General features: G+C 37.2%; 1 protein-coding gene across 3 annotated transcripts; it reads left to right on the forward strand.

The window, feature by feature from the left end:
- The first annotated feature begins 613 nt into the window (after positions 1-613).
- ESD (esterase D) lies at positions 614-23,178 on the forward strand. 3 transcript variants are annotated; one of them, XM_036456924.2, is made up of 10 exons: positions 615-722; positions 1,658-1,705; positions 4,092-4,166; positions 4,728-4,816; positions 10,181-10,279; positions 11,546-11,670; positions 12,708-12,827; positions 14,799-14,897; positions 16,224-16,391; positions 22,951-23,178. In XM_036456924.2, the coding sequence occupies exons 3-10, from the start codon at positions 4,099-4,101 to the stop codon at positions 23,029-23,031; spliced, it is 849 nt and encodes a 282-aa protein (XP_036312817.1). In that variant the 5' UTR covers positions 615-722; positions 1,658-1,705; positions 4,092-4,098; the 3' UTR covers positions 23,032-23,178. The 3 variants fall into 3 exon arrangements, with proteins under 3 accessions (XP_045444576.1, XP_036312817.1, XP_045444577.1); XM_045588620.1 differs by lacking the exon at positions 10,181-10,279 and having other exon boundaries at positions 614-722; XM_045588621.1 differs by lacking the exon at positions 4,728-4,816 and having other exon boundaries at positions 704-722.
- The last annotated feature ends 1,153 nt before the right edge of the window (positions 23,179-24,331 follow it).

Below are 24,331 nucleotides of genomic sequence, written 5' to 3' on the forward strand. Positions count from 1 at the left end.
AATCAGTTAAACCAAGCAAAAGAAGAAAAGGGCCAAGGGAAGATTTGTTGTAAGCCATCAACTAGCAACCATTACTCAGTTCAACTAACTTTCATTGAGAGAAGGGAGAAAAGGATATTGGTGGAGTGCTTATTATGTTTCCAGGGATTTTAAAATGGCCCTTAACTCCAGGTACCAAGTGGGTGTACTGGAAAGGTTTTTTGTGGGTTTTTGGGTGGGAAGCAGACTTGAAATGATGTCCTAGTTTCCAAATAACTTCACGTGGAAACCTTGTCCATCAGTTAATCTGGGACAGAACTCTGGTTTATTCCAAACTAGTTTTCCTGTTGCCTCTGGGAAGATGTTGCACTATCCACTAGGTAAGTCTTTGATGTGTAGACCCCTGAGAGCAGCAGTTGGTGGCGGAGCCGCCCCTGGGGCTGCGGGGGCAACCCGAGGTAGGGGCGGGGGCTGCGGGGGCGGGGCCTGCGGGGCGGGGCCGCGGGCGGACTAGATGAGGTGGGCGGGGCCGCGGGCAGACTGGATGAGGTGGGCGGGGCCGCGGGCGGATTGGCTGAGGTGAGGTGGGCAGGTCTGGAGGGGCGGGTCCAGGTGGGCGGGGCCGCGGGCGGACTAGATGAGGTGGGTGGGTCCGGAGGGGCGGGCCCAGGCTCGGGCCCCAGCGGCCATGTTGAGGCCCCGCCTTCCGACTCCAACTTCGATTCCAGCAGCTGTCGCTGGAGGTGAGACTTGGTGTGCTCTGCGAATGCTGTGCTGGGCTCTCCGGGCCGGGGCTGCGGGGCCGGGGCTGCACCGGCCACCCGGCGGGGTTGGGGCGGAGGCTGAGGACGGCGGGGTCCGCGGGTGCGAGCGCCCATACAGCGGCCCCGGCCCGCTTGCTGCGCAGCCCGGGCCGCAGCACGAGCTCTGCGAGGAGGACTTTGTCCGGAGGCGCAGCGCCGGGTCCCCAGTTCCCCGCGTCCCTGCAAGCCCTGGAGTGTCAGGGCGCCGCGCCGCTGCAGCCCACGAGCTTCCCATTCCGTGGCCCTTCCGCCCTGCCCCGCCTGCGGTGCACGGCGCCGGTTACCGAGGGGACCAGCCGGAAGCCTCAGCGCCCCGCTGCCGGCTCGGGATTCCGGGGCCGCGGAGGGGACAGGGGCGCGCACCGGGTTACGGGGACCCGCATCTCCGGAGGCACTTGCGACTCTTTGCAACGCTTGTTTGTGTTGCAGATGCCTGTTTGAGTTCTGCTGTGGCCTTGGCGTCATTTCTGATGGCGTCATTGAGAGAGGCCTCTGAGCAGCCGTGATAGGAGGTTATTTGAGGCTGTGGGGACAATGGGAGACAACATCTGTCTGTGTTAGCACAGCCCGCGGTGGAAGCAATATATGAATTCACCAGCCCCGGCGCCCGCCGGCTGGCCCACAGTCCGGTGGTGCTGGGGAGAGCTGTGTGTAGGTTAAGAGCCCGTGGAGTGGACACTGCAAATCAATGGATCAACATCAGGGAGTGTGGGAACAGGAGCAAAAACACTACATGGGAAGAAGGAAAGAATGTGTAAAAATGCAAAAAAACCAATTACTGGAGGTGGATGGCATTTAGCTTCAATAAGAGTTGACCCTACAGTTCTTGGGCCAAACAGATTTGTCCTGTTTATAAAACACGTGTTTTTTTCCAGGATCATTTACTTTTTGGTACAGAAAAAGAGCAATTAGCAATTGGACAGGTAATTTAAGTTTTATATCTTGTATGTTACTTTGAAGTTGAATGAAAAATCTAATGACTTGGTTTGAAACATTATTTTGCTCATAAAAATTTTTTAATGAAAAATGTAAATTACCTAGTGTGTCATATCATAAATCATACTATATGTAGTTCTTAGTTTATGTCATATTTCTTAATGAACCTGACTTTTTTCTTGGTTTATAATTGACAGTAGTTTCTAAAATGGATTGTTAGAGAGAAAAAACATGTAAAGGTTTTATTTATTTTTTTATTCATTTTACAGATTTAAAAAACAGTATTTTTACTTTGTTTTCTCTGACCAAGTGGAAAGTATCTGATTCTGAATTTGAATAAAAACCAGAGGAAATAGACTAGTTATAGTTTATTAAAATGAATAACAAAGTATGGAATGATAAAGGACAAACTAATTTTAATTGTTTTTTTAATTTATCAATTTCAGAGAGGAAGAGGAGGGTGATGAGAGAGAATCATTGATTGGCTGCCTCCTGCACGCCCCTTACTGGGGATGGAGCCTGCAACCTAGGCATGTGCCCTTGACCAGAATTGAACCTGGGACTCTTCAGTCTGCAGGCCAATGCTCTATCCACTGAGCCAAACCAGCTAGGGCAGGACAAACTAACTTTTAAAACTTTCACATAATAGGTAGTAAGAAATTAAAATTTAATCATTCATTAACTCAATAAATAATTATTAGTAACTCTTATGTATTAGATACAGACTCAGTGTACTCTGTTTTGGGGAAGAAGCAGACATAGTCGCTGCTAGGTTTAAGAAAATAGGATTTCCCTGTAGAATAATTCAGCACATCATTAATGTATCTATTCATTATTTAAGATAGGATCTTGAGCAAGAGTAGCTGAAGTTAATATTCAGAATCATCTAGTGAGCAGTTTGTTGTTTAAGAATTTATCCTTTATAGATTAAAAGCATAAGTCTATGAATAGAAGGTTATGTCTCTATAATTGTAGTACCTTAATACTATAAAATTAGTCGATCTTAGTTAGAGTGTCTAAAAAACAAGAGTATTTAAAAACCATCTAGGGCAGTGGTCGGCAAACTGCAGCTCGCCAGCCACATGCAGTTCTTTGGCCCCTTGAGTTTTTAGCAAAGGCAAGCTTAGGAGTACCCTAATTAAATTAATAACAATGTATCTACCTATATAGTTTAAGTTAAAAAAAAATTGGCTCTCAAAAGAAATTTCAGTGTTGCACTGTTGACATTTGGCTCTGTTGACTAATGAGTTTACCGTTTACTGATCTAGGGAGGCAGGAGAACATAGCAGCAGAGTCTCTGATATCTTTCTGGTTCAAATCCCAGCTTTCCAATGCAAATCTAAGTATTTGGATTTATTGAGGGGGTTGCTTTAAGGTAGGATTGAAACTAATCTTGTTTAGAATTTTGCAAAGACATTTCCAAAATTAGCTTTTTGATGTTTTTATTACATATTTTTGAGGAATAACCCTAGTTCTGCATCTAATCAGCATACAGAACCTTTTACTGAAAAGACCACCTTTGAGGGAAAGGAAATCCTTTCTTGAGAAATACAAACCAGAGTTAGTCTGGTTCCTCTTTGCTCAGTAAGCACTTATTGATAAAGGTGATTCTCCAATTTTTAAGTTTATTTTTAAAAATTAATAATGTGTGGTATTTTAACATTTAAATATTATTTATGAAAATTTAAAGGATTTGTTGGAGAGAAAATAATTACCAAACTTCAGAATTTCCCTATGACAAGCTGTATTTTTATTTATTTATTTTTATTATTTTTTAAATTTTAAATTCTTTATTGTTTAAACTATTACATAAGTCTTCTTTTTCCCCCATTGACCACTCCCTGGCTACCCCACCTCCCAGCACATGCCCTCACCTCCACCCCCATCTTCTCCTCCCTCCATTTGTGTTTATTAGTTATGCTCACATGCATGCAAACAAGTTCTTTGATTGATCTTTTACACACACACACACACACACACACACACACACACACACACCCCTGCCTGCCTTCCCTCATAGATTGGACAGTCTGTTCAATGTTTCTATGACTTTGGTTCTATTTTACTTATTTATATTCTGCCTCCTTCTGAAAAGAATTTGGTATAGTCCACACAAACACAAAAAGCACTTGCTAATAAATTGATAATAACACACCAAAGTATTAAAGTTTTTTAAAGTAGTAACAAGTAAAAATGTGTGTATGAAAGTTAGTTTCTTAGTATTATTTACTAGAGAAAATTAGCATGTGAGGAAAAGTCCAGGTGAAAAAAAAAACACTTGTATGATTCGATAGTTTATCTGAAAACAGTTTTCAAATTTTTCAGGAACTAATTCTATAGAAATTAATGAGATTACTTAATCTTTATTAATAGGAAAAGAATGGCATTGAAACAGATTTCCAGCAACAAATGCTTTGGGGGATTGCAGAAAGTTTTTGAACATGACAGGTAACCACTAAGAAGATACACTTTTGTATGTCTCTCATTCTTCTTCCATCCATTTGATTCTTTAAGCCCATGAAAGGTTATTGTTGCATAAATTACTGTTCACATGGACAAAATATGTTGTTTCTTCAATGAAAATTATCAGCCTTGATAGTAGTGATTTTAATAAAATATTAGTGATAAAGAGCAAATTAAGGATGTGGTACATTTCAGTGCCCATGAGTGAACATAAAATTTAATATTTTTAGAATAACTTTTTCATGAAATTTTATACATCATTTTAGAACAGAAACAGTTTTTGTTTTAATATTAGTGGTACAATGAGCATATTAAAATTATTTTTAAAATTTATTCTGGCCAAAATGACTGTGTTTTTGTGCACAGAATAGGCTCAGGTTGGTTGATAAATCACTAACCTAAGTTAGCCTCATTCTTTAAGGGACAAGGTTCATTCCTTAACATTGGTGGAATGAATTACTTTGGGCATTAAATCATTTATGTTTCTGTCTTGACTGATGAGGATCATTGATTTTGTGTGTGTGTGTGTGACTGTTAAAATTGCAGTGTTGAACTGAACTGCAAAATGAAATTTGCTATCTACTTGCCACCAAAGGCAGAAACTGGAAAATGCCCTGCTCTGTATTGGCTGTCTGGTAAGTATTAAGTATTTGAATTTTAAAATAGAATTTATTTTTCTTTTTCACTGGCTCATTTATTTTTACTCATTTATCTTGACTTACTAGTTTGCTTTCTGAGCCATTTATATAAGGCTTTAGGAAACTGTCATAGTTTACTCTTACTTTATCCTGAGAATAATTTCATGCCAACTGAATTACATTTATTTCACTTCTGTTTTAATTTTACCTGTTAAAAATTCTAGGGAGAGGAAAACGAAAAACAGTAGGACATGGTTTTCCCTGGCAATATCTGTCCCAGGGAAGATCTTGATACAATATTAAGGCTCAGTAGTCAGCAATTTTTTTACTAGAAGGATGATAGATTAAATTTCATGTAATCATAAAATAGCATGACTAAAAATTATAGCTAGATTTCATACAGTAATGTTTTATACACATATCACCACCCCCACAAAAATAGTAAAGCTATTTTACTAAATACAAAATCACATTTAAAAAATTACTTTTTTAAATTAAATGTATTGAGGTGACATCTTATATAATAAAGATGTAATATGCAAATGGTTGTTATTCCATAAAGCATAACTACCGACCATGTAAGGACCGGATCACGCATCAGCAGGAGGGTGGGGCAGCAAGCTACAAGAGCTATAGGAGGGGGCAGGGCAGCAAGCTATTGGGGGGGAGGGGGTGTGCAGAGGGAGCTACAGGAGGGCAGCTGGAGCTGTGGCACATGGATTCTTGCGCAGGGCTGCTAGTCACTTAATAGAATTATATAAGCTTCAAGTGTATATCATCTCTATATTTATTACATTGTGTGTCCCCCCCAATGTATTTCACTTTCTTTTTCAGTTAAACCAAGTAATTTAACAGAATGTAAATTTCTGGACTCAATAGCAAGAGCTAAGAAAAGTTACTTACCTAGTTTATACCTACCTACCCACGTATTTCTTGTAGAGATTTTACCACTCACATAGAACAATATTAAGGTTAAACCAGGACACCAATGACACGCTAATTTGGAACTACAGACAAGTAATTTTTTATCCTGTTGTCTGGAATATTTTAATTAGACTCCATGGGTCTTTTCTGGCAATAGTTTGGAAAAATTACAAATAATAGTAATGCTTCTTAATCAGGTGAATATTAAAGACTTTAAAATGGATATTTGAGAGAGTTAAGGTTTTGCCATCAGTAGTTTTGACCTTTGTGCTAACTTTTCTTTTACAAGATGTTGGCACTTCATCTATGGAAGCAAACATTACAAGGAGAGATGCAGAAACCAAATTATGGCACAGAGTGCTATCTTTGTTTCCTTGAAATTTCTTCTTATAACTTAATAAATCCTCTCTTATGTATGGTTTCTTATGTATAACCCTAAATACCAGTCTTTAAAAATTAGAATGGATATTTTAAATGGCAAAAATTAAGTGCATATCTGATTTTAACTCAACAGCCCATTACTATGATAGAAAAAAAGCAAACTGCTTTGCTAGAAGAATATTGGGTATTTCCAAAAGTAGTAATAACAAAACTACATGTTTACTTGTTTTAGAAACATAGCTAAAGATGATCTTCCAAATCATGTAAGCTATTTTATAGGCCCAGTGAAGTTATAACAACTAAGATCTCTTAACAGGGCGAACAAGTTTTCTAATTCATGGTCCAGAGCTGTATTTAGTCCTTTCTCCTGTTATTTTTGCTTTTTGTTTCTGATAAGATCATCTAAAGTCAGATCTCTTGGTTAAAAGAGTAATATACCAGATCAGAAGTATCAGGTGTTGTATAATAGGTACTATATTAATAAGACCCTAAATTCCTAACCAAGATTTAAATCCATTAAGACAAAACATTGAGCTTCATGAGTATAAAAAACAGAATTTTTTAAATTTACATGAAATAATTGGATAGTTTCCTTAGTGAGATGCTGAAGAACAGATATATCTTGGAAATTAAGGCTTGATTTTCTGAAATAAGGTAAGATTAACTAGTACACTTAAGAAATTCTAGTGCAATTCTAGAAGGTGGTCTGGATTCATTGTATTGCATCTGACCATCAAAACAGTCTTTCATTGGATTCGTCCAGAATATGCCTTCCTTCCCCTGGCTGCCAGCACCGCCTTTGCTCTGGATTGGAGCTGCCTTTTTGCCTTTGCTCTGGTCTGGAGCCGCCTTTTTGCCTTCCGACACTGCCTAGAGGCCTGGAGTGGCTGGGGTGGTGTGGAATGCCTGCTTGTCACCATGGCGACAATGCAGGTGTTCCTCCCCACCCCTGGCCATTTAGCACCTGTGTATGTAAATTAACTTGCCATCTTCATTGGGTTAATTTGCATACTCACTCCTGATTGGCTGATGGACATCGTGAGGGTACAGTCAATTTGCATCTTTCTCTTTTATTAGTGTAGATACCCAAGAGAATTGAAAACATGTCCATACAAAAACTTGCACACAAAAGTTCATGCATTATATTATACACTAGAGGCCTGTTGCATGGATTTGTGCACTGGTGGGGTCCCTCGGTCTGGCCTGCACCTTCTCGCAATATGGGGGATGTCAGACTGCCGGTTTTGGCTCAATCCCTGCAGGCTGCAGCTGCACTCGCCAGCTGTGAGCTTGGTGTCTGGTGCCCATCACATAAGCAGCACTTGTGCTGTGGGAGCACACTGACCAGCAGAGGGCAGCTCCTGCATTGAACATCTGCCTCCTGTCATAGTGACCATTGAACGTCTGCCTCCTGTCATAGTGACCAGTTTACTGGTCACCTAGGCTTTTATATATATAGATTATAATAGCAAAAAAGTGGAAACAAATCAAAGGTTCAACAATAAATGAAATTATAAATAAAATGTGGTCTATCCATTATTCAAAAACAAAAAGTAATAAAGTCCTCATATATGCTACATATACTGTGGATGAAACTTGAGAACTTTTTAAAAATATATTTATTGATTTCAGAGAGGAAGGGAGAGGGAGAGAGATATATAGAAACATCAATTATGAGAATCATTGATTGGCTGCATCCTCCATACCCCCTACTGGGGATTGAGCCCACAACCCAGGCATGTGCCTTTGACTGGAATCGAATTTGGGACTCTTCAGTTTGCAGGCCAAGGCTCTATTGAGCCAAACTGGCTAGGGCAAATCCATAAAAGTAGAAAGTAGTATGTAGTTACCTGGGGCTAAGGTTGGAAGAAATAGGAGTGACTAATGGGTATGGGATTTCTTTCAGGGGTGATGAAATATCCTACAATTAGATAATGGTGATGGTTGCATAATTATAAATATACTAACAATCACTGAGGTAGTACATTTTAAATGGGTGAATTGTATGGCATCCAAATTGTACCTCGATAAAGCTGTTGCAAAAACAAACAAACAAAAAACGCCGTCTCTTCATATAAAATAAGTGCAGTTTACCAAGTAGATATTAAGTAGTAATCATCTCCAGACTCCTGAGAGTAATACTATTAACATAAATATCTTCATTTCTATTAATCTACAATTCAGTCACTGCTGCTTTAATAGAGGGACTTGTGTTCTAATTAGGAAAACATTTTTTTCTCTCTGATCTCTAAACAGATTTACATTTCCTTAGTGCAAGGTACTATGCATTGTGTACCAGACACAATTCAAAGCTCTTAACATGCTAACACATTTAATCCTCACATTGCTTTATGAAGTAAAAATAGACAATATTATGCCCATTTTTCTTTCTTTTTTTTTTTTGGTTACTCCTCACCTGAGGATATTTTTCCATTGGTTTTTAGAGACAGTGGAAGGGAGAGGGAGAGATAGAAAGAAACACCTATGTGAGAGAGACACATTGATTGGTTGCCTCCTGCACGCACCCCGAGCAGGGCCAGGAAACCTGCAACCAAGGTGCGTGCCCTTGGCTAGAATTGAACTCAGGACCCTACAGTCCTCAGACCGACGCTCTGTCCCCTGAGCCAAACCAACTAGGGCTTATGCCCATTTTTTAAATGAAAAAAAAACTGATGCTCTGAATATTTGAGTTCCTTTCCTGGTTTTGTTTAATAATAAGTGGTTGTGTGACATGAGGAACCCAGATCCTTTCTGAAATCCAAAACCCATGTTTTTACACTATTATCCTTCCTCTTTTGAATATATTTATGTTCAGGTCAGCAAAATTATTGACCCTTTATCTGTATTTGGAGCAATTCTTCATGATATGGCTTTCATATCTCTGGAAGATGTGCTAAAAGAGAACATGGTAGACAGAAAGGATCTTGTTCTCTTGCCATGACTAGAGAAAGTTTGTATATCCTGATAGTTTATTTAACCATAAACTTCCATAACACTTTATCCAATGATACTTGTAACTCTATATGACCTTCACAGGACAGCTATGGGAGCATTTAACCTAAGACAAATCTTAGAATAATATTGTTATGAATTTTATGAAAGGGTTTTCAGCATCTTTTTTTATAATTATTTCTAAAAAATTATTAATTTAGCAAATCTTGATTAGGCAATCAGTCCATAAGTCTGTGCTGCTATTAGGGGATAAGTAGAAACTATAAAAGTGTTCTGTAGTTACTCATGCATCATGCATATCAGTAAGCTTTGACAGTGCTAATTATCAGGTATAGTGGGATATTTATCATTCGCTACTGGAAAAGGGCTGTTGGGTTACGTGCTTTTAGACTCAGGCATCTACTGCCAGTTCATTCTTGGCCATTCTCACATCTTGGCCAGACTCTCATAGTAAGAGAAGTAAATCATCTCTTCTGTCATATTACTGAAAAGTTTAGAGGTAGGAAAAATAGAAGAAACAATTGTAAGAATAGACTTAAACTCAATTTAAGGAAGGTATGTGGTATTAGCTATTACCCTCTTCTTAGTACATTGAGGAATACAGGGATGATTAGGCTGAATTTTGTTGCTGTGAACTACTTGTCTATAAAAATATTAAGTTATTTGTATTATGATTACCATACTATTTTCTCACTGTGAATATTTATGTTTTAATGAGGAAATAGTAACATTTCATTAGCATTTTTGATAACATTGCACTGGGTTGTTATAACACTGGTTCTATGTGCCATATTGCTATTCTACAGCTTGAAAATTTCTGTATTTCCAAATGCATCTGACCCTAATGATTTTAGTGATTGAAGCTTTAATGAGTGACTTTCAAAGAACAGCTAAGGGAGCACTTAACAGTAATTCAGGTCTTAGATTAATACTGTTATAAATTTTATGAGAAGGGAACTTTAAGCATCTTCTTTAGAGTTATTTCTTTTTTAAAAAAAAGCATTTTGATAATATCTAGTGAGATTTTTTTCTATGTTATAAAAATATTTAAGCTTCTAAATCACTTGCAGTATAGCATGAGGTAACAGTATTTTTGATCTTCAGGTTTAACTTGCACAGAACAGAATTTTATATCAAAATCTGGTTATCATCAGGCTGCCTCAGAACATGGCCTTGTTGTCATTGCTCCAGATACCAGTCCTCGTAAGTGTTCTTGTTCCCAAGTACTTTGTAAATAATATAAATATCTAAGACTAAGTTATAAGTGGGATATTATATACACTATAAAATTAATTTCATATATTTGCTATATCTCTATTAATCTTTCAAATGACTCCATGACTCTAAAATACCATGTTATATACATTTTGTATTATATAGGTAAACTGTCTTATCATATGATAATTATGTCTTTTTTCATCTCTGTTAGTCATCAAATAATCATACAGTTTAAAAAGGATTAGTTTTAATATAAATGTCTAAAATGTTTACATGAGAGGATATTAAACATTGTTTAGCTTAATCCATCAGATAGTTAAAACTTCTTTTGTGGGCCCGGGAAGTCTCAGGAAATGGAATTTAAAGGCCAGTTGAAACTCTGGAAGTAGTGCATTTCCTTTCACAGGCTATATTACACAGAGCAAGACATGTCTCACTAGAAATGTAATACATTTAATTCAACATAGCATCAAAAATATAAAATGCCTAGGCATAAACTTTAAATCTATGAATATTTATTTTTTAAATGATGAAGTTTACTCAAGATCACAAATTAAAACCTTAATAATTGGAAAATTGTTATGTTTCTGGAAGGGTAGTCTGAATATTGCAAAGGTCATTTCCTTTGAGTTACTCTACCTGTTACTCTAATTCTATTCAAAATTTTAATGGTTGGCTTTTTAGCTACATCTAAATATATAGAATAAATCCTAATAAATTGAAAGGAATACAAGAAAATCCCAATGAGGCATGGGTAAATAGGGGAAACATGAGGAATGATTCCAAAGTACGTGAGACACTCTGAGTTCATGATAATAAGTTGAACGAAGCATTTGTCTCCTGTCACTTCTAAGTGATAAAGAGAATTATAGGAAGTGTTGGTTAAGGGCGAGGGTCATCAGAGAAGGAATCTCAGCACATTTTTGAAATTAAAAAAAAGGTTGTGAGCCCTTTGACAAGTAAAACTGAGTGAGGAAGTATAGGTGGGGAACTTCACCATCAATGCCAGGTGCTTTATGTTGGCGGTGAATACCTAGCCTGGAAGGGCATTCTTTCTCTCACCTCATTGGCTAGAACATGGCCTCACTCAAGAGGGTCAGGAAGTATGTGCCCCAAAAGGCAAAGAAGAGAGGCCCACAATATCTGGCTAACAGCTTTAAAGCAAATGAACGTTCAGATTCATTTAAAAGTTTGCAATTAAACATGGACCATTACTACAGAGTAGATGAAACCACAAGTTTTCCTTGATAGGTGGCTGCAATATTAAAGGAGAAGATGAGAGCTGGGACTTTGGCACTGGTGCTGGGTTTTACGTGGATGCCACTGAACATCCTTGGAAAACTAACTACAGAATGTATTCTTATGTAACGGAGGAGGTAATTTTATTTATATTGTAATTATTAATCCTTGACTGCCAAAACACTTGATTTTGAATACAAAATCCTTCTAGTCCTGAGAATTTTAAACTAGGATATGGTATTGTTGAATCTACTTTCTACACATTTTTTATCTTGTGAAAGTTCCAAGGTTTACTGGTATTATCATTCTATTTACTGCCATTTAAGTTAACACTAAATATTATTTTAAAGAGTTTAATAATCCTATTGGTATCTATGTGTACTGCCCAGGTTACACAAAGAAAACAGTTTATGAAAAATTTTTTATTTCTCTAGCAACTGGTTCATTCAGAAATTTTATAGTAATTAATCAAGGCTTAGTTAGAAAGGATAAGTAGTAAAACATTACTTTTATTAATATTTATGTTTAGATTATGCATTTTTAAAAATTTTATATGATTTTAATTGTTAATATATGCTATATTATAAAAACTCAGAAACAATAACATGGAAGTCACCCATTATCCTATCACTCCAAATAATGGCTGTGTTTGGTATATTTCACATTTTGGTATGATTAGTTTTTCTATAATTGTAAAATATTTTTTATCTTATTTTTTTAATTGAAAAAATAAATATTTTTCAATATTTATTTATAACATATTTTTAATAATTGCTGTCATATGCCATAATTTACTATGTCCTAATGTAGGATATATTGTATATGGTGACATCATAAATATTTTTTTGTTGATTGTCTTTTTGTATAATTCTTTTCCCTTAAGGACTTTTTCCCTAAGAGTTATTCCAAGCAATAGAATTGCTAGGTCAAAAGTTTAGGACATTTTAAAGGTTCTTTATGCATCTTCTTAAAGTTGGTTTCTGAGAAAGATATGGCATATATTCTCCAGTGATATATTAATTACCATTGTCTACCTGAGATTAAAAAAAAAAACTTTAATAGTTCATACCATTGTAAGACTGTGATTTAGCACTATTGATTGTATAATTTTATATAACTGAAAAAGTTTGAACTTTCTCTTATATCTCTTGTCACACTATTAAATCTTCTTTAGCTTCCTCAACTCATAAATGCCAATTTTCCAGTGGACCCCCAAAGGATGTCTATTTTTGGCCACTCCATGGGAGGCCATGGAGCTCTGATTTGTGCTTTAAAGAATCCTGGAAAATACAAAGTAAGATTACCTAAGCTTCTAGTGACAAATATGTCTCTTGGATAATATAATATTAAGAACTTTCAAAGATTGAAGTTAGGGTATTATTATAGTACTGGGACTATTCTAGAAGTGTTGGGAATTTCAGGAGGTTGTAGGGGAGGAGTATTAATTTTGACCACACAATGTATGCTACATATGCAGAAGCATAAAAATTTAATCACAGTGGTTTCTTGTGGGTTTACTAGAAGCATTAAAAATTGTATCATTTTATTGCTTCAATTCAAACTATAGTTTTCTAGGCATTTTCTTTTCTAAAGGTTATTCTTGATAAATATTATATCATGTACTTATATTTTTACCACGAATATTTTTGTGAAGTTTGATTGAGATTTGTGGAGCGAGAATTTATTCATGATTTGTAAAAATGTACAAATTCTCGATTCTTAATGCCTCTGATGAAAATTGGAATGCAGCTTGATTGAAAACTATTACTCTCAGCCTTCCTATTTATTTATTTTAAGCTTTACTTTTTTCTTTTAATATATCTTATTGATTTTTTTTTACAGAGAGGAAGGGGGAGGGATAGAGAGTTAAAAACATCGATGAAAGAGAAACATTGATTAGCTACCTCCTGCACACTCCCTATTGGTATGTGCCCTCAAACAAGGTACATGCCCTTAACCAAAATCGAACCCGGGTCCCTTGAGTCCACAGGCCGGCACTCTATCCACTGAGCCAAGCTGGTTAGGGCAAGCTTTACTTTTTGTTGTTTGTTAAGCCAAATTGGAATAACCACTGTATGTAGAATGCTATACTGTGCATCACAGCATACCATAAAATGGAAAAAGGAAATCTTGAAGCAATGGTCATCTTAAGATTGCTTCTATCTTTAGAATCACAAGACTATCAGAGACCTCAAGATATATTTAATCCATTTATTTCCCTTAGGAAGAACTTCTTAATCATTTGTGTGTGCCACTGAGAAATGAAAATATTTCTCATAGCAGTTTCTTGCTTTGTTAAGAAATATATTTCTTTTTCTTTCCCCCCAAAAATATATTTTATTAATTTTTTTATAGAGAAGAATGGAGAGGGATAGAGAGTTAGAAACATCGATGAGAGAGAAGCATCGATCAGCTGCTTTCTGCACACCCCTATTGAGGATGTGCTTACAATCAAAGTACATGCCCTTGACCGGAATCGAACATGGGACCCTTGAGTCCGCAAGCCAATGCTCTATCCACTGAGCTATACAGGTTAGGGCTCAAATATTTTCCTTTTGGTAAGCTTTATAAAATTGAATTAATTCATGTCATGATAGAAAACAAGGGTTTTATTTTCCTTTTTTTGTGCATAAAGCAATGAAATTTATTGTGTTTGAAGGAGAAAATCAAATTTGGTTGAATGTTTTTGTCCTTTAAAAAAAATAGTAGACATGGATAAACATAACATTGACAAACACTCTGAAACTCAGTGGTTCCATCTTAGCATTTTTATCCAGTGACAAACAATAGTGCACAAAATTATATTGTATTAAAAATTCTGCCATATTTAATGGCATTGTTCAGGGCTTTTTTGGCACTGTTTAAGAGAAATAATGTGTCTCAGATATAATAATGAGTTCAGAAACATCGGCATAATCTGTTCCATATTACTACTCATTAATTTTAAGCAAGAAAAGGAGTAGAATCTCAATATAAACTTCCATTGTGCATTACTTAATTGAAAATGTAATGTATCACTTTGTATTATTTTAGTAACTGTAGTTTATTAGCTGTCTTAATAGAACACACAAAAGATATATTATGGAGAGATCTTACAATCTAAACTCATAATATAGCAAAATGAAAATTGTTCATAGGAGTTATGGCAAGTCAGAGTTATAACCAAGTTGCAAGTAAGTTTTGAGTTTCTAAGCAAGTTTCAAATATCTGTTCATATTTGATTTAGCAACATATAACTTGTTTTTAAATTTATTTGTTTCTAAAGTCTGTGTCAGCATTTGCTCCAATTTGCAATCCAGTGCTTTGTCCTTGGGGCAAAAAAGCCTTCAGTGGATATTTGGGAACAGATCAAAGTAAGTGGAAGGTAGGTACCAGATGGCTATCTCAATACTCATTCTGAAGTTTTTAATTAAAAAGAAAAAGCTATACGTAAGTATTGTGTAATGTACATTTATGAGAATACTAGTGGCCCAGTGCACGAAATTCATGCACATTAAAAGGGAATTAATTAGAGGAAATATTTTAATATTGCTATTTTCCCTTTGTAATAAAAGTGTCAGAGATTAAAGAAAATTAGTAAAATGTATATGAAAATCTTTCTCTTGTCAGAGTCTGGGGCACACCATGGGTCCTTGAGTCAAGTCCCTGCCCACCACCTGCTCGCACTTCAAACATGCAGAAGACCCAGCCCCTCCAGCCCCACCCCTATCAAGCCCCGGGCGGGGTGTGCAGTCTCTCTTCCCCAGGCCAGCACTAGGGAGAAGGGAAACAGGCTGAGGTCCCCTGTTGAGCCCCACTGGGCAGGGGTGGGGCTTGAGATCCCCGTCAAGCCTCGCTGGGCTGGGAGCATGGCCTGAGGTCCCTTACCCTAGCCAGGTGCTATGCAGCCTCAGGTTCCTGCTGTTCAGTCATGACATTACGGCATCCCAGCTAATTTGCATATTCCTCTCAGGCGTCTTCAAACTTTTTAAAGTGGGGGCCAGATCACGGTCCCTCAGAGAGCTGGAGGGCCGGACTATATGAACTACTAATTCCTACTGTAACACCTCGGCTGTGCTCACTGCCCAAAAAACCTGGTGGGCCGGATCAGACTCCTCTGCGGGCCGCATGTGGCCCGCGGGCCGTAGTTTGAAGACGCCTGATAGCAGCAAGCTTGCTTTTTCAAGCATAGGAGCAGATGCTTCAATATGAAAATAAAAATAGTTCTTTCTCCTGAGACTCATTTTACTCTTGTGTAGAAATGAGCCATTTGCAGACTCCACCCAGACTTAGAATATTTTACAAATGAATTCATCATGTGCCTGTTAAGTAGAAAACACTTGAGTGTTTTCAAGGTCATTTACACATGGATCCCTATTTTAAGATTGATCTTTAAAAGTCTAATAAACTGGAGAGTTTAGAATAAAAAAGGCTATACTCTATAGAATGCTTGAGATACAGAATTCTTATCACTGGTATTTGTCTGCTTCAGAGTAGGGAAGAGCCTATCATTGGGAAAGAATTCTGAAAACTTTATAAATAAAAACCAGACAAGCCAGCTTTTAAGTCAGCTTAAAAGCTTATTTCCAATTTAATCAGCCTTAGAGTTTAAATTGCTTTAAATTTATATTTGGTTCTAGTATAGTATATTCTAAAAATAAATATTTCTGGGCACTTTTAGATTTATTTTTAAATATTTTTCTTTTCATAGGCTTATGATGCTACTCATCTTGTGAAGTCCTTTCCAGGTTCTCAGCTTGACATACTAATTGATCAAGGAAAAGACGACCAGTTCCTTTCAGATGGACAGTTACTGCCTGATAACTTCATCGCTGCCTGTGCGGAAAAGAAAACCCCTGTTGTCTTTAGATTACAAGAGGCAAGTATTAGGGAATCTTACCTTGTTCTAAATAAGTATTAAAAAGAAGTATTAATCATCCACATTACTGAATATATCTTACTTTATACATGCAGGACAAGCTTCCAGCTTATTTTATGTACACTTCTTAGACCCAAATGCTTTATATTGTTTGTCTGACACACACATTTGTACTTTATATTGTGCTACTTAGTATTTCTAGTTGTTTAAGAATGATAACTAGGTTTCAGTTTGTTTGCAAGTTTCCTTGATTAAAATACTATTTACTACTCACCTAACTCTATGTTAACCCTACCAGACCTGAGGCCCTGAACCTAACTGTCCCCTATACCTGAGCTCCTGAGGAGCATTAAAGAGAGAAAATCAACATGATATAGAAAAATGTTAGTTACATGCAAACAAGTGGTTAGAATAAGATGGAACTTGGAGACATTGTAGAAAATAGGTCTCCCTTTCATCTAGTGCCAATATTCCACCTTCGTGTGCCAATCCACCCAGCAGGATGAGCCTTGTTTCACACACAGGTACAATACTTCTTGCAAAGTGAGCACCAGATGTTGCTCTTCAACTTCTTGCATGGATTGTCTTTGTCAGACACTCCAGGATTTTGCTTGTTGTACCTGGAGTGCTTTTCCATGGACACACACACAGATATGATTGGACAATGTCTCAGGGGGAATCTCTGGAAAATGATTGCCCGGGGTTATCCATTGAGGGCAGGGTTCCTTTTATGGATGGCAATGGGCTGATGTCCTGTATCCACCAATAAGTTGCAGGCACAGTTTCTGAATATATCTGGTGAAATAAACTGGCTTTTTTGAAGCAGCTTGCTGCTTTGAAGGATACAAGATATAAGAATTATAACTGGCCCACATAAAAAAAAAAAAGTTAGGAAAAGCCGTCGGGGTCAGCAGTAATGACAATGAGAACGGTGAAGGCGGGTCATCTGGTCATTTTTGTCACAGCCACCCATATATTTATTATAGTCCTTCACCAGTTGTGGCATCTGTATTTCTTGCACACTGCCATCTTTATTTCTTCTGTTTATTACCTCATTTTGGGCTGGATTGTGATAGTTCGAAATAAATGTGATGGGCTTTCTATCCTGCCAAACTAAACATGTTACACTTTCTTGACATAGGTAGCGACTGTCACCCCTAGCAAGTTTTTTTCCACTTTTCAGCGACGTAGGAAACTGCTTCCTATTTTACTGCAGGGTTCCCACAATTCCTGTGTGTAATTCTGACAGTGCATATTTAGTAAGGGTTACAGAGTTATATAACCGGTCCGTGACAAGCACATAAGATTTATTTTCCATTGCACATGAGGTGAGGAGATGAACGGCTGTATTTCCTACTGTGTCCAAGTCTTTTATAGACATTGGTGCAGCACCAGTGTAGATTTCTGCATTCAAAATGTAGCCAGTCTCACCTTCACAGAGAAGGAAAGACTTGATGCCCCACTCTGTGGGCTTATCCTTGATATACTGCTTGATGGCCACGTGGTTTTTTGCTGGGATCATCCCGTCATCTAGGCTCAAAAGTTGCTTTGGCAGAGAGAAGTGGAGAAACTTGGGGAGCACACTTTCCAAGAAAGGCCTAACTTTATATATTCTATCTGTCTTATCGGTATCTGTGTCTTCCTCATCAATTATGTGTAAAAAACTCCAAAGGACCAAGAATCTGTCTCGAGTCATAACATTTCAAAATCCGGGAGTAAATCCATCAAAGTCAGAGCCCTCATTTGTCCAATAATCCTGATAGCTGGGTTTTATACATAAGTATTCCATATAGATCCTCAGTCTAAGAAAAGCCTCATTTCTTCCACTGTGGCATCCTTGAAATTTTTGGCATTGTAGGAGTTGGGTTTTGCTATATGCAATTGGTGGCCCTGGGGTTTGGTTTTCTCTGTCAAATTTTGCCAGAAAGTATTCTCCAAAAACAAGGATAAAAAGTCAGTCGGTTCACTCTCCTCTGTGATAGATCCAGGAATGTTCACTGGGCCTTTTCCATCCTCAGTGAAATTCAGATCTGTATTGGGTGACACAAAATTCTTTGTCCAACCTTCATCACCACCTAGATCTCTATCAGCTGTTTGAGGCACACGCCCCCCTTCTCTTACTATCGATCTACAATAGCTCTAGATTAGGGGTGTCGAACTCAATCAGAGAAGGGGCCAAAATCTAAAATCCAGCCTAAATCGCGGGCCGAATGGTTTACTGAACAGTCATAAACTGTCATTGTGATGGAAACGCAGCGGAGTGCAGTGATGACAGCGCGGTGCGGGCCACATTGCAAGGCCTGGCGGGACGGATTTGGCCCGCGGGCCTTGTGTTTGACACATGTGCTAGATCTATTAGGTTCAAGATTCTCCTCATTGCTGGGTTTTTCTTTGTCTTGTTATAGCCTTTTTGTTTTTTGGTTATTTTTGTATAAGAAATCAAGTAATTGGTTTATTGACTAGGTATTCAACCTCTTTGTTTCTTATAGTATTAAGTGAGTATTATAAGATTGCACCAATTCATTTAATTTGACATAGCTTATAAAACTATATATAGATTTCAAGTGTACAGTTCTATTAAAGTGATAATTATTTTACTTTTTTATCTTTATTGTTGAAAGGATTACATAAGTTCCTCACTGCCCCTCCCCCCCCCATTATCTGTGTCCATGGGTTATGCATATTTGATTTCTTTCCATCCTCCCTCCCCTGCCTTCTGAAGTTCGACAGTCTGTTCCATGCTTCTGTGTCTCTGGGTCTATTTTTGTTCATCAGTTTATTTATTCAGATATGAGTGAGATCATGTGATACTTGTCTTTCTTTTGACTGGCTTATTTCACTTAGCGTTATACTCTCCAGGTCACTCCATGCTGCCTCAAAGGATAAGATATTCTTTTACTGGTGCATAATATTCCATTGTGTAAATGTACCATAGTTTTTTAATCCATTCATCTACTTATGGATACTTAGGCTATTTCCAAATCTTAGCTATTGTAAATTGTGCTGCTTTGAACATAGGGGTACATAAGTTCTTTCTAATGAGTGTTTCAAGTTTCTTAAGATATATTCCTAGAAGTAGGATCACTGGGTAAAATGCAAGTTCCATTTTTAATTTTTTGAGGAAACTCCATACTGTTTTCCATGACTGCATCAGTCTGCATTTTTACCAGCAGTGTACTAAGGTTTAGTTTTTTCTATATCCTCGCCAGCACTTGTCATTTGTTGAATTATTGATGATAGCCAATAACCTATGTTTTAAAGTCTATTTTGTCTAGTATAAGTATTGCTGCCCCAGCTGTTTTTGTTTTATTTTCATGAAAAATATTTTTTCATCCCTTTACTTTTAGTCTCTGTGTGTCTTTTGATCTAAAGTGAGTCTCTTGTAGATAGCATATGCAAGGGTCTTGTTTTCTTATTCATTTAACCACTGTATATCTTTTGATTGAAGCATTTAATCAATTTGAATTTAAAGTAATTGTTGATATATAGTTGCCATTTTATTCATATTTTGTATCATTTTTTTTTCTTCTTAAAGAATACCCTTTAGCATTTCATGTAATACTAAGTTTGGTTGTGATGAACTCCGTTAGCAATTTCTTGTCTAGGAAGCTCTTCATCTGTCTTTCAATTCTAAATGATAGTCTTGTTGGGTACAGTAATCTTGATTATAAGTCCTTGTGGGTTTTTTTTTTTCATCACTGTGAATATTTCATGACAATCCTTTCTGGTCTATACAGTTTCTGTTGAGAAATCAGCTGAGTCTCATGGGGGCTTCCTTGTGGGTAACTAACTGCCTTTCTCTTGCTGCTTTTAAGATTCTCTCTTTGTCTTTAACCTTTAGCATTTTAATTATGATGTGTTTTTGTGTGGGCTTCTTTGGGTTCATTTTGTAAGGGATTCTCTGTTTCCTGGTCTTGTATGTCTATTTCATTCACTAAGAGAGTTTTCTGTCATTCTTTTTTCAAATAAGTTTTCAATTATTTGCTATCTCTCCTTTTCCCAGCATCCCCATGATGCAAATATTATGCTTGATATTATCCCAGAGGTTCATTACATTATTCTCATTTTTATAGATTATTTTTTTAAAATATATTTTTAATGATTTCAGAGAGGAAGGTAGAAGGAGAGATAGAAACATCAAGATTGAGGTCGACACTCAACCACTGAGCCACGCTGGCTGGACTAGTTTTTCTTTTTGCTGTTATGATTGGGTGTTTTTCTGCTACCTTATCTTCCAAATAGCTGATTTGGTCCTATGCTTTATTTAATTTACTGTTGATTCCCTCTAATTTATTCTTCGTTTTATTATATTCTTAATTTTGGACTTATTCTTTTTTTATGTTATATATCTCCATTTTTATGTTATCTCTTCATTAAAATTCTCACTGAGTCCACCCCATGGAACAGGACTCACTTTAGCAAGACTCTGGTGCCCATCAAGTAACTCCCTTGAGAGTGTTGGGTGGTGCTCTGGTGTGATCTGAAGCCAGATGTGCTGACTCTGAGCCTCCTGGGAGATGCAGGCCACTGCCTCTGTCCTGCCCTGGGCCACCCAGCATGAGCTACTGAGTGATCTGTATATAGGTACTACTTATCCTGGTCTTTGAGGTATCTGGCAGAGGCTAGGTGGGGAACCGAAAATAATTGCCACTAGTGCCAGGCTTGGAGCCACTTAGCTATGGTATGGGGCATGCTGAGACCAGATGCTGCTTGTTTGGGGTTTGTGAATCTTTGAGAGATTTTTAGGGAAGTTCACAGCATGAGTCAAGACATTTTTTTTTTTATGGAAGAGTCACTGGAAGCCACTTGGGTCTAAAAGTTAGGCGGGCAGAGTCTCAAGGAATCACCCAGTGAGGTTGGAGGGGAGAGTCGGCTATTGCCCCTGCAGGGGAGGACTCAGCAAGGGAACAGTGGCCTCTGTTAGCACTTTTGTCAGGGAGAAAGCTGCCCCTCCAGCCTTCTGAAGCCTGGTGATTTAGTTCCTCATATGTTCCTGGTGCCTTTTGAGATGCTGACCCAGAGCTGTATCTCAGAGCAAGTGAATCTGAGTAAGTTCCTGCATGCCTTTTAATAGGAATGCCTTGGGTTCCAACAGCCCTCTGTCTTACTCATCCATAAGCCCCAATGGTTTTTACAGCCAGAAGTTATGGGGAGTTCTCTTTTGGCACTGAAACCCTGCACTCTGGCCAGGACCCCTCACTCTACAGGGGAATTTCAGAGATATCCCTCCTGATTTTTATCCGCTACATGGGGGTGTGAGACCTGCCTATTCCTTGTCTTCCCCACTAACTAGTCTTGAGTACAGTAAATCCTTAGTTATAGGACTTCTGTCCAGCTAAGCTTCAGGCAGTTCTCAATGATGTTGCTCTGTAGTCTAGTTGTAATTTTTATGTGGTTATGGAAAGATGCGAGTACCACATTTACCTATACTGTCATCTCGACTGGAAGCCAAGTTTGAGGAAGGATTGCCTTTCCATTTAACCTATAGCAATGGTTTTAATTGACCAGATAGATTAGGGGTGTCGAACTCAATCAGAGAAGGGGCCAAAATCTAAAATCCAGCCTAAATCGCGGGCCGAATGGTTTACTGAACAGTCATAAACTGTCATTGTGATGGAAACGCATGACAGCGCGGTGCGGGCCACATTGCAAGGCCTGGCGGGATGGATTTGGCCTGCGGGCCTTGTGTTTAACACATGTGAGATAGATTGATGCTTGTTTCAACTCTACTGTCTGGCACATTACATTTTCTCTCTGTTTTATAGTAGTTTTCAAAAGAATTTATTAACTTTTTACCCAGTTTGATTTATTGCTGAAGGATGTCAAAATTTAATGAATTGTTCCTTTTTCCTTAAGAAGAGATATGATATGCTTTTAATGTGTAGGTGGAATTCTTAATAAGATTTATGATGACTATTTGGCTTCCCAAATAGTAATCGATCTTTGGGTATTTTTGTGTTCTTTATATTGTTTATGTATGTTCATTTTGTATTTTAACATTCCCTCTCCTATCCTTGTTAGTGCACTTCTTTTGTGAGTTGAAACTTCTTACCCGTGTTTCTAAGTTCTCTAAATTCTGATTCTTTTAGTCCTTGTTTACTCTGTACATTTAATTAATGTGTTATTTCCTCTCTTTGCATATAAATGGCAGCATCTAGAAACAAGGTTATAAAGAATGTTGACTTTTTCTTCATATTCTTAAAGTATATTTTTATTGATTTCAGAGAGGGAGAGATAGAAACATCAATGATGAGAAAGAATCATTGATTGGCTGCCTCCTGCACGCTCCCCACTGGGCACATGCCCTGACCAGGTTCATAGGTTGGCGCTCAACCACTGAGCTACACCAGCTGGGCTGTCTTCGTATTTTTGCCACTCTTTTAATGTTCAGTGAAAATGTTAAAGTACAGTGAAAGCTTGATTTTTATTATAAACCTGCTTCATATTATAATATTTTGGCTATTTATGAGCAAAGTGAGATGAGAGACTTAATGTCACTATTATCAGTGTTTCTGAACGGTGGATAAATGTCTTATCATCTCTCTATTTTGTTTTCTAGGGTTATGACCATAGCTACTACTTCATCGCTACCTTTATTACTGATCACATCAGACATCATGCAAAATATCTGAATGCTTAAACTTCAGATACGAGAATCTCTTCAGGATTATAAAAATTATAATAATTGCAGGGAAAAAGATTTCAAATCAAAACATTGTATTTCATAGTGCTAAAAATGCTTCATTTTATAGTTGAATCACCTTCTGAATAAATATATGAAACCTTCTTCTGATTTTAAAAGTTATTTACCACTTTTCACATGGGAAGTCCATAATACTTTATAGTTTTTTTGGTCATTTGGAAATATTGTTGTTTGACCTCAGGTCACAATATGAATGTAATCCCATTCAAATTAGAATGTCAACTGTGGAACAGATTTAAAAGTAATTTAGCCCAGACTCTTCACCTTTCCATAATTTAAGCCTCTCAAGGCGCAGACTGTTTTTGTCATGCCCATTGTTATATCTCCAGTGTCTAGCAACTGCTTGGCTTTTAGTAGTCATTTAATAATTACATGTTAGCTTTGAATCAGAAAGTAGGCTCAGAAAGGTTAAGTGAATTTTCCTTCTCATTATACAGTTATTTGTGGAATGCTTAAGATTAGAGCCAGATTTCCTAAATCTAATCCAATGATACTTCTTATCTTTTGAGCCAAGTAGATTTATGGACATTGGTTTTTGGGTGTATCTCAAATATAAGAATTAATAATATGAATTATCTGAAAATAGCTATTAAGGAAACAAGTTACATGTGTTTCTGTAAACATAGATTTTTCTCTTAGTAACATGTAGAAATTTAGCTTGTTGAGTTCACCAAGAGAAGTAATTAGTCTCTTTGTAATACCAGATTGTGTTCCTTTAAGAACTTAATGGATAAACTTGAAACATAATAGATGAAATCTGGTTGTTTTAAAATATATATATTTTTCTGTTAAAGAGCACAAAGTGTATATATTTTAAACATTCAATAAGAACATGTATTACATGGTAATGGAATAAGACATCAGGTTCTTAAAGTTATAAAATTAGTGTTGTTTTAAAAATTAGTGCTACTTAAATATTAGTGAAAATTGAGCCTTGTAGTGAGCTACATACAAAACTGTTTTAGTCTACACACTCTGCTTTTCTCTAATAATGTTATGTAAATCACAAATGTTTTATATGTTGGTAGTTCCTTTGTAAAGAAAACACTGTGTGGTCCTAAGGTCAGTATATTAGTTGAGAATTTAGAGAAGAATAGCTAGTAGCAGTCCTGTCTAATAAAAGAGTAATATGCAAATTGACCATCACTCTACAGATCACCACCCCATGTGGTCAAAGATGGCTCCCACAAAATGGCCTGCAGGGGAAGGCAGTTAGGTTGACCAGGCCAACAAGGAG

This window comes from Pipistrellus kuhlii, unplaced genomic scaffold (assembly GCF_014108245.1).
Source record: "Pipistrellus kuhlii isolate mPipKuh1 unplaced genomic scaffold, mPipKuh1.p scaffold_m20_p_3, whole genome shotgun sequence".
In the NCBI taxonomy this organism is placed as follows: domain Eukaryota; kingdom Metazoa; phylum Chordata; class Mammalia; order Chiroptera; family Vespertilionidae; genus Pipistrellus; species Pipistrellus kuhlii.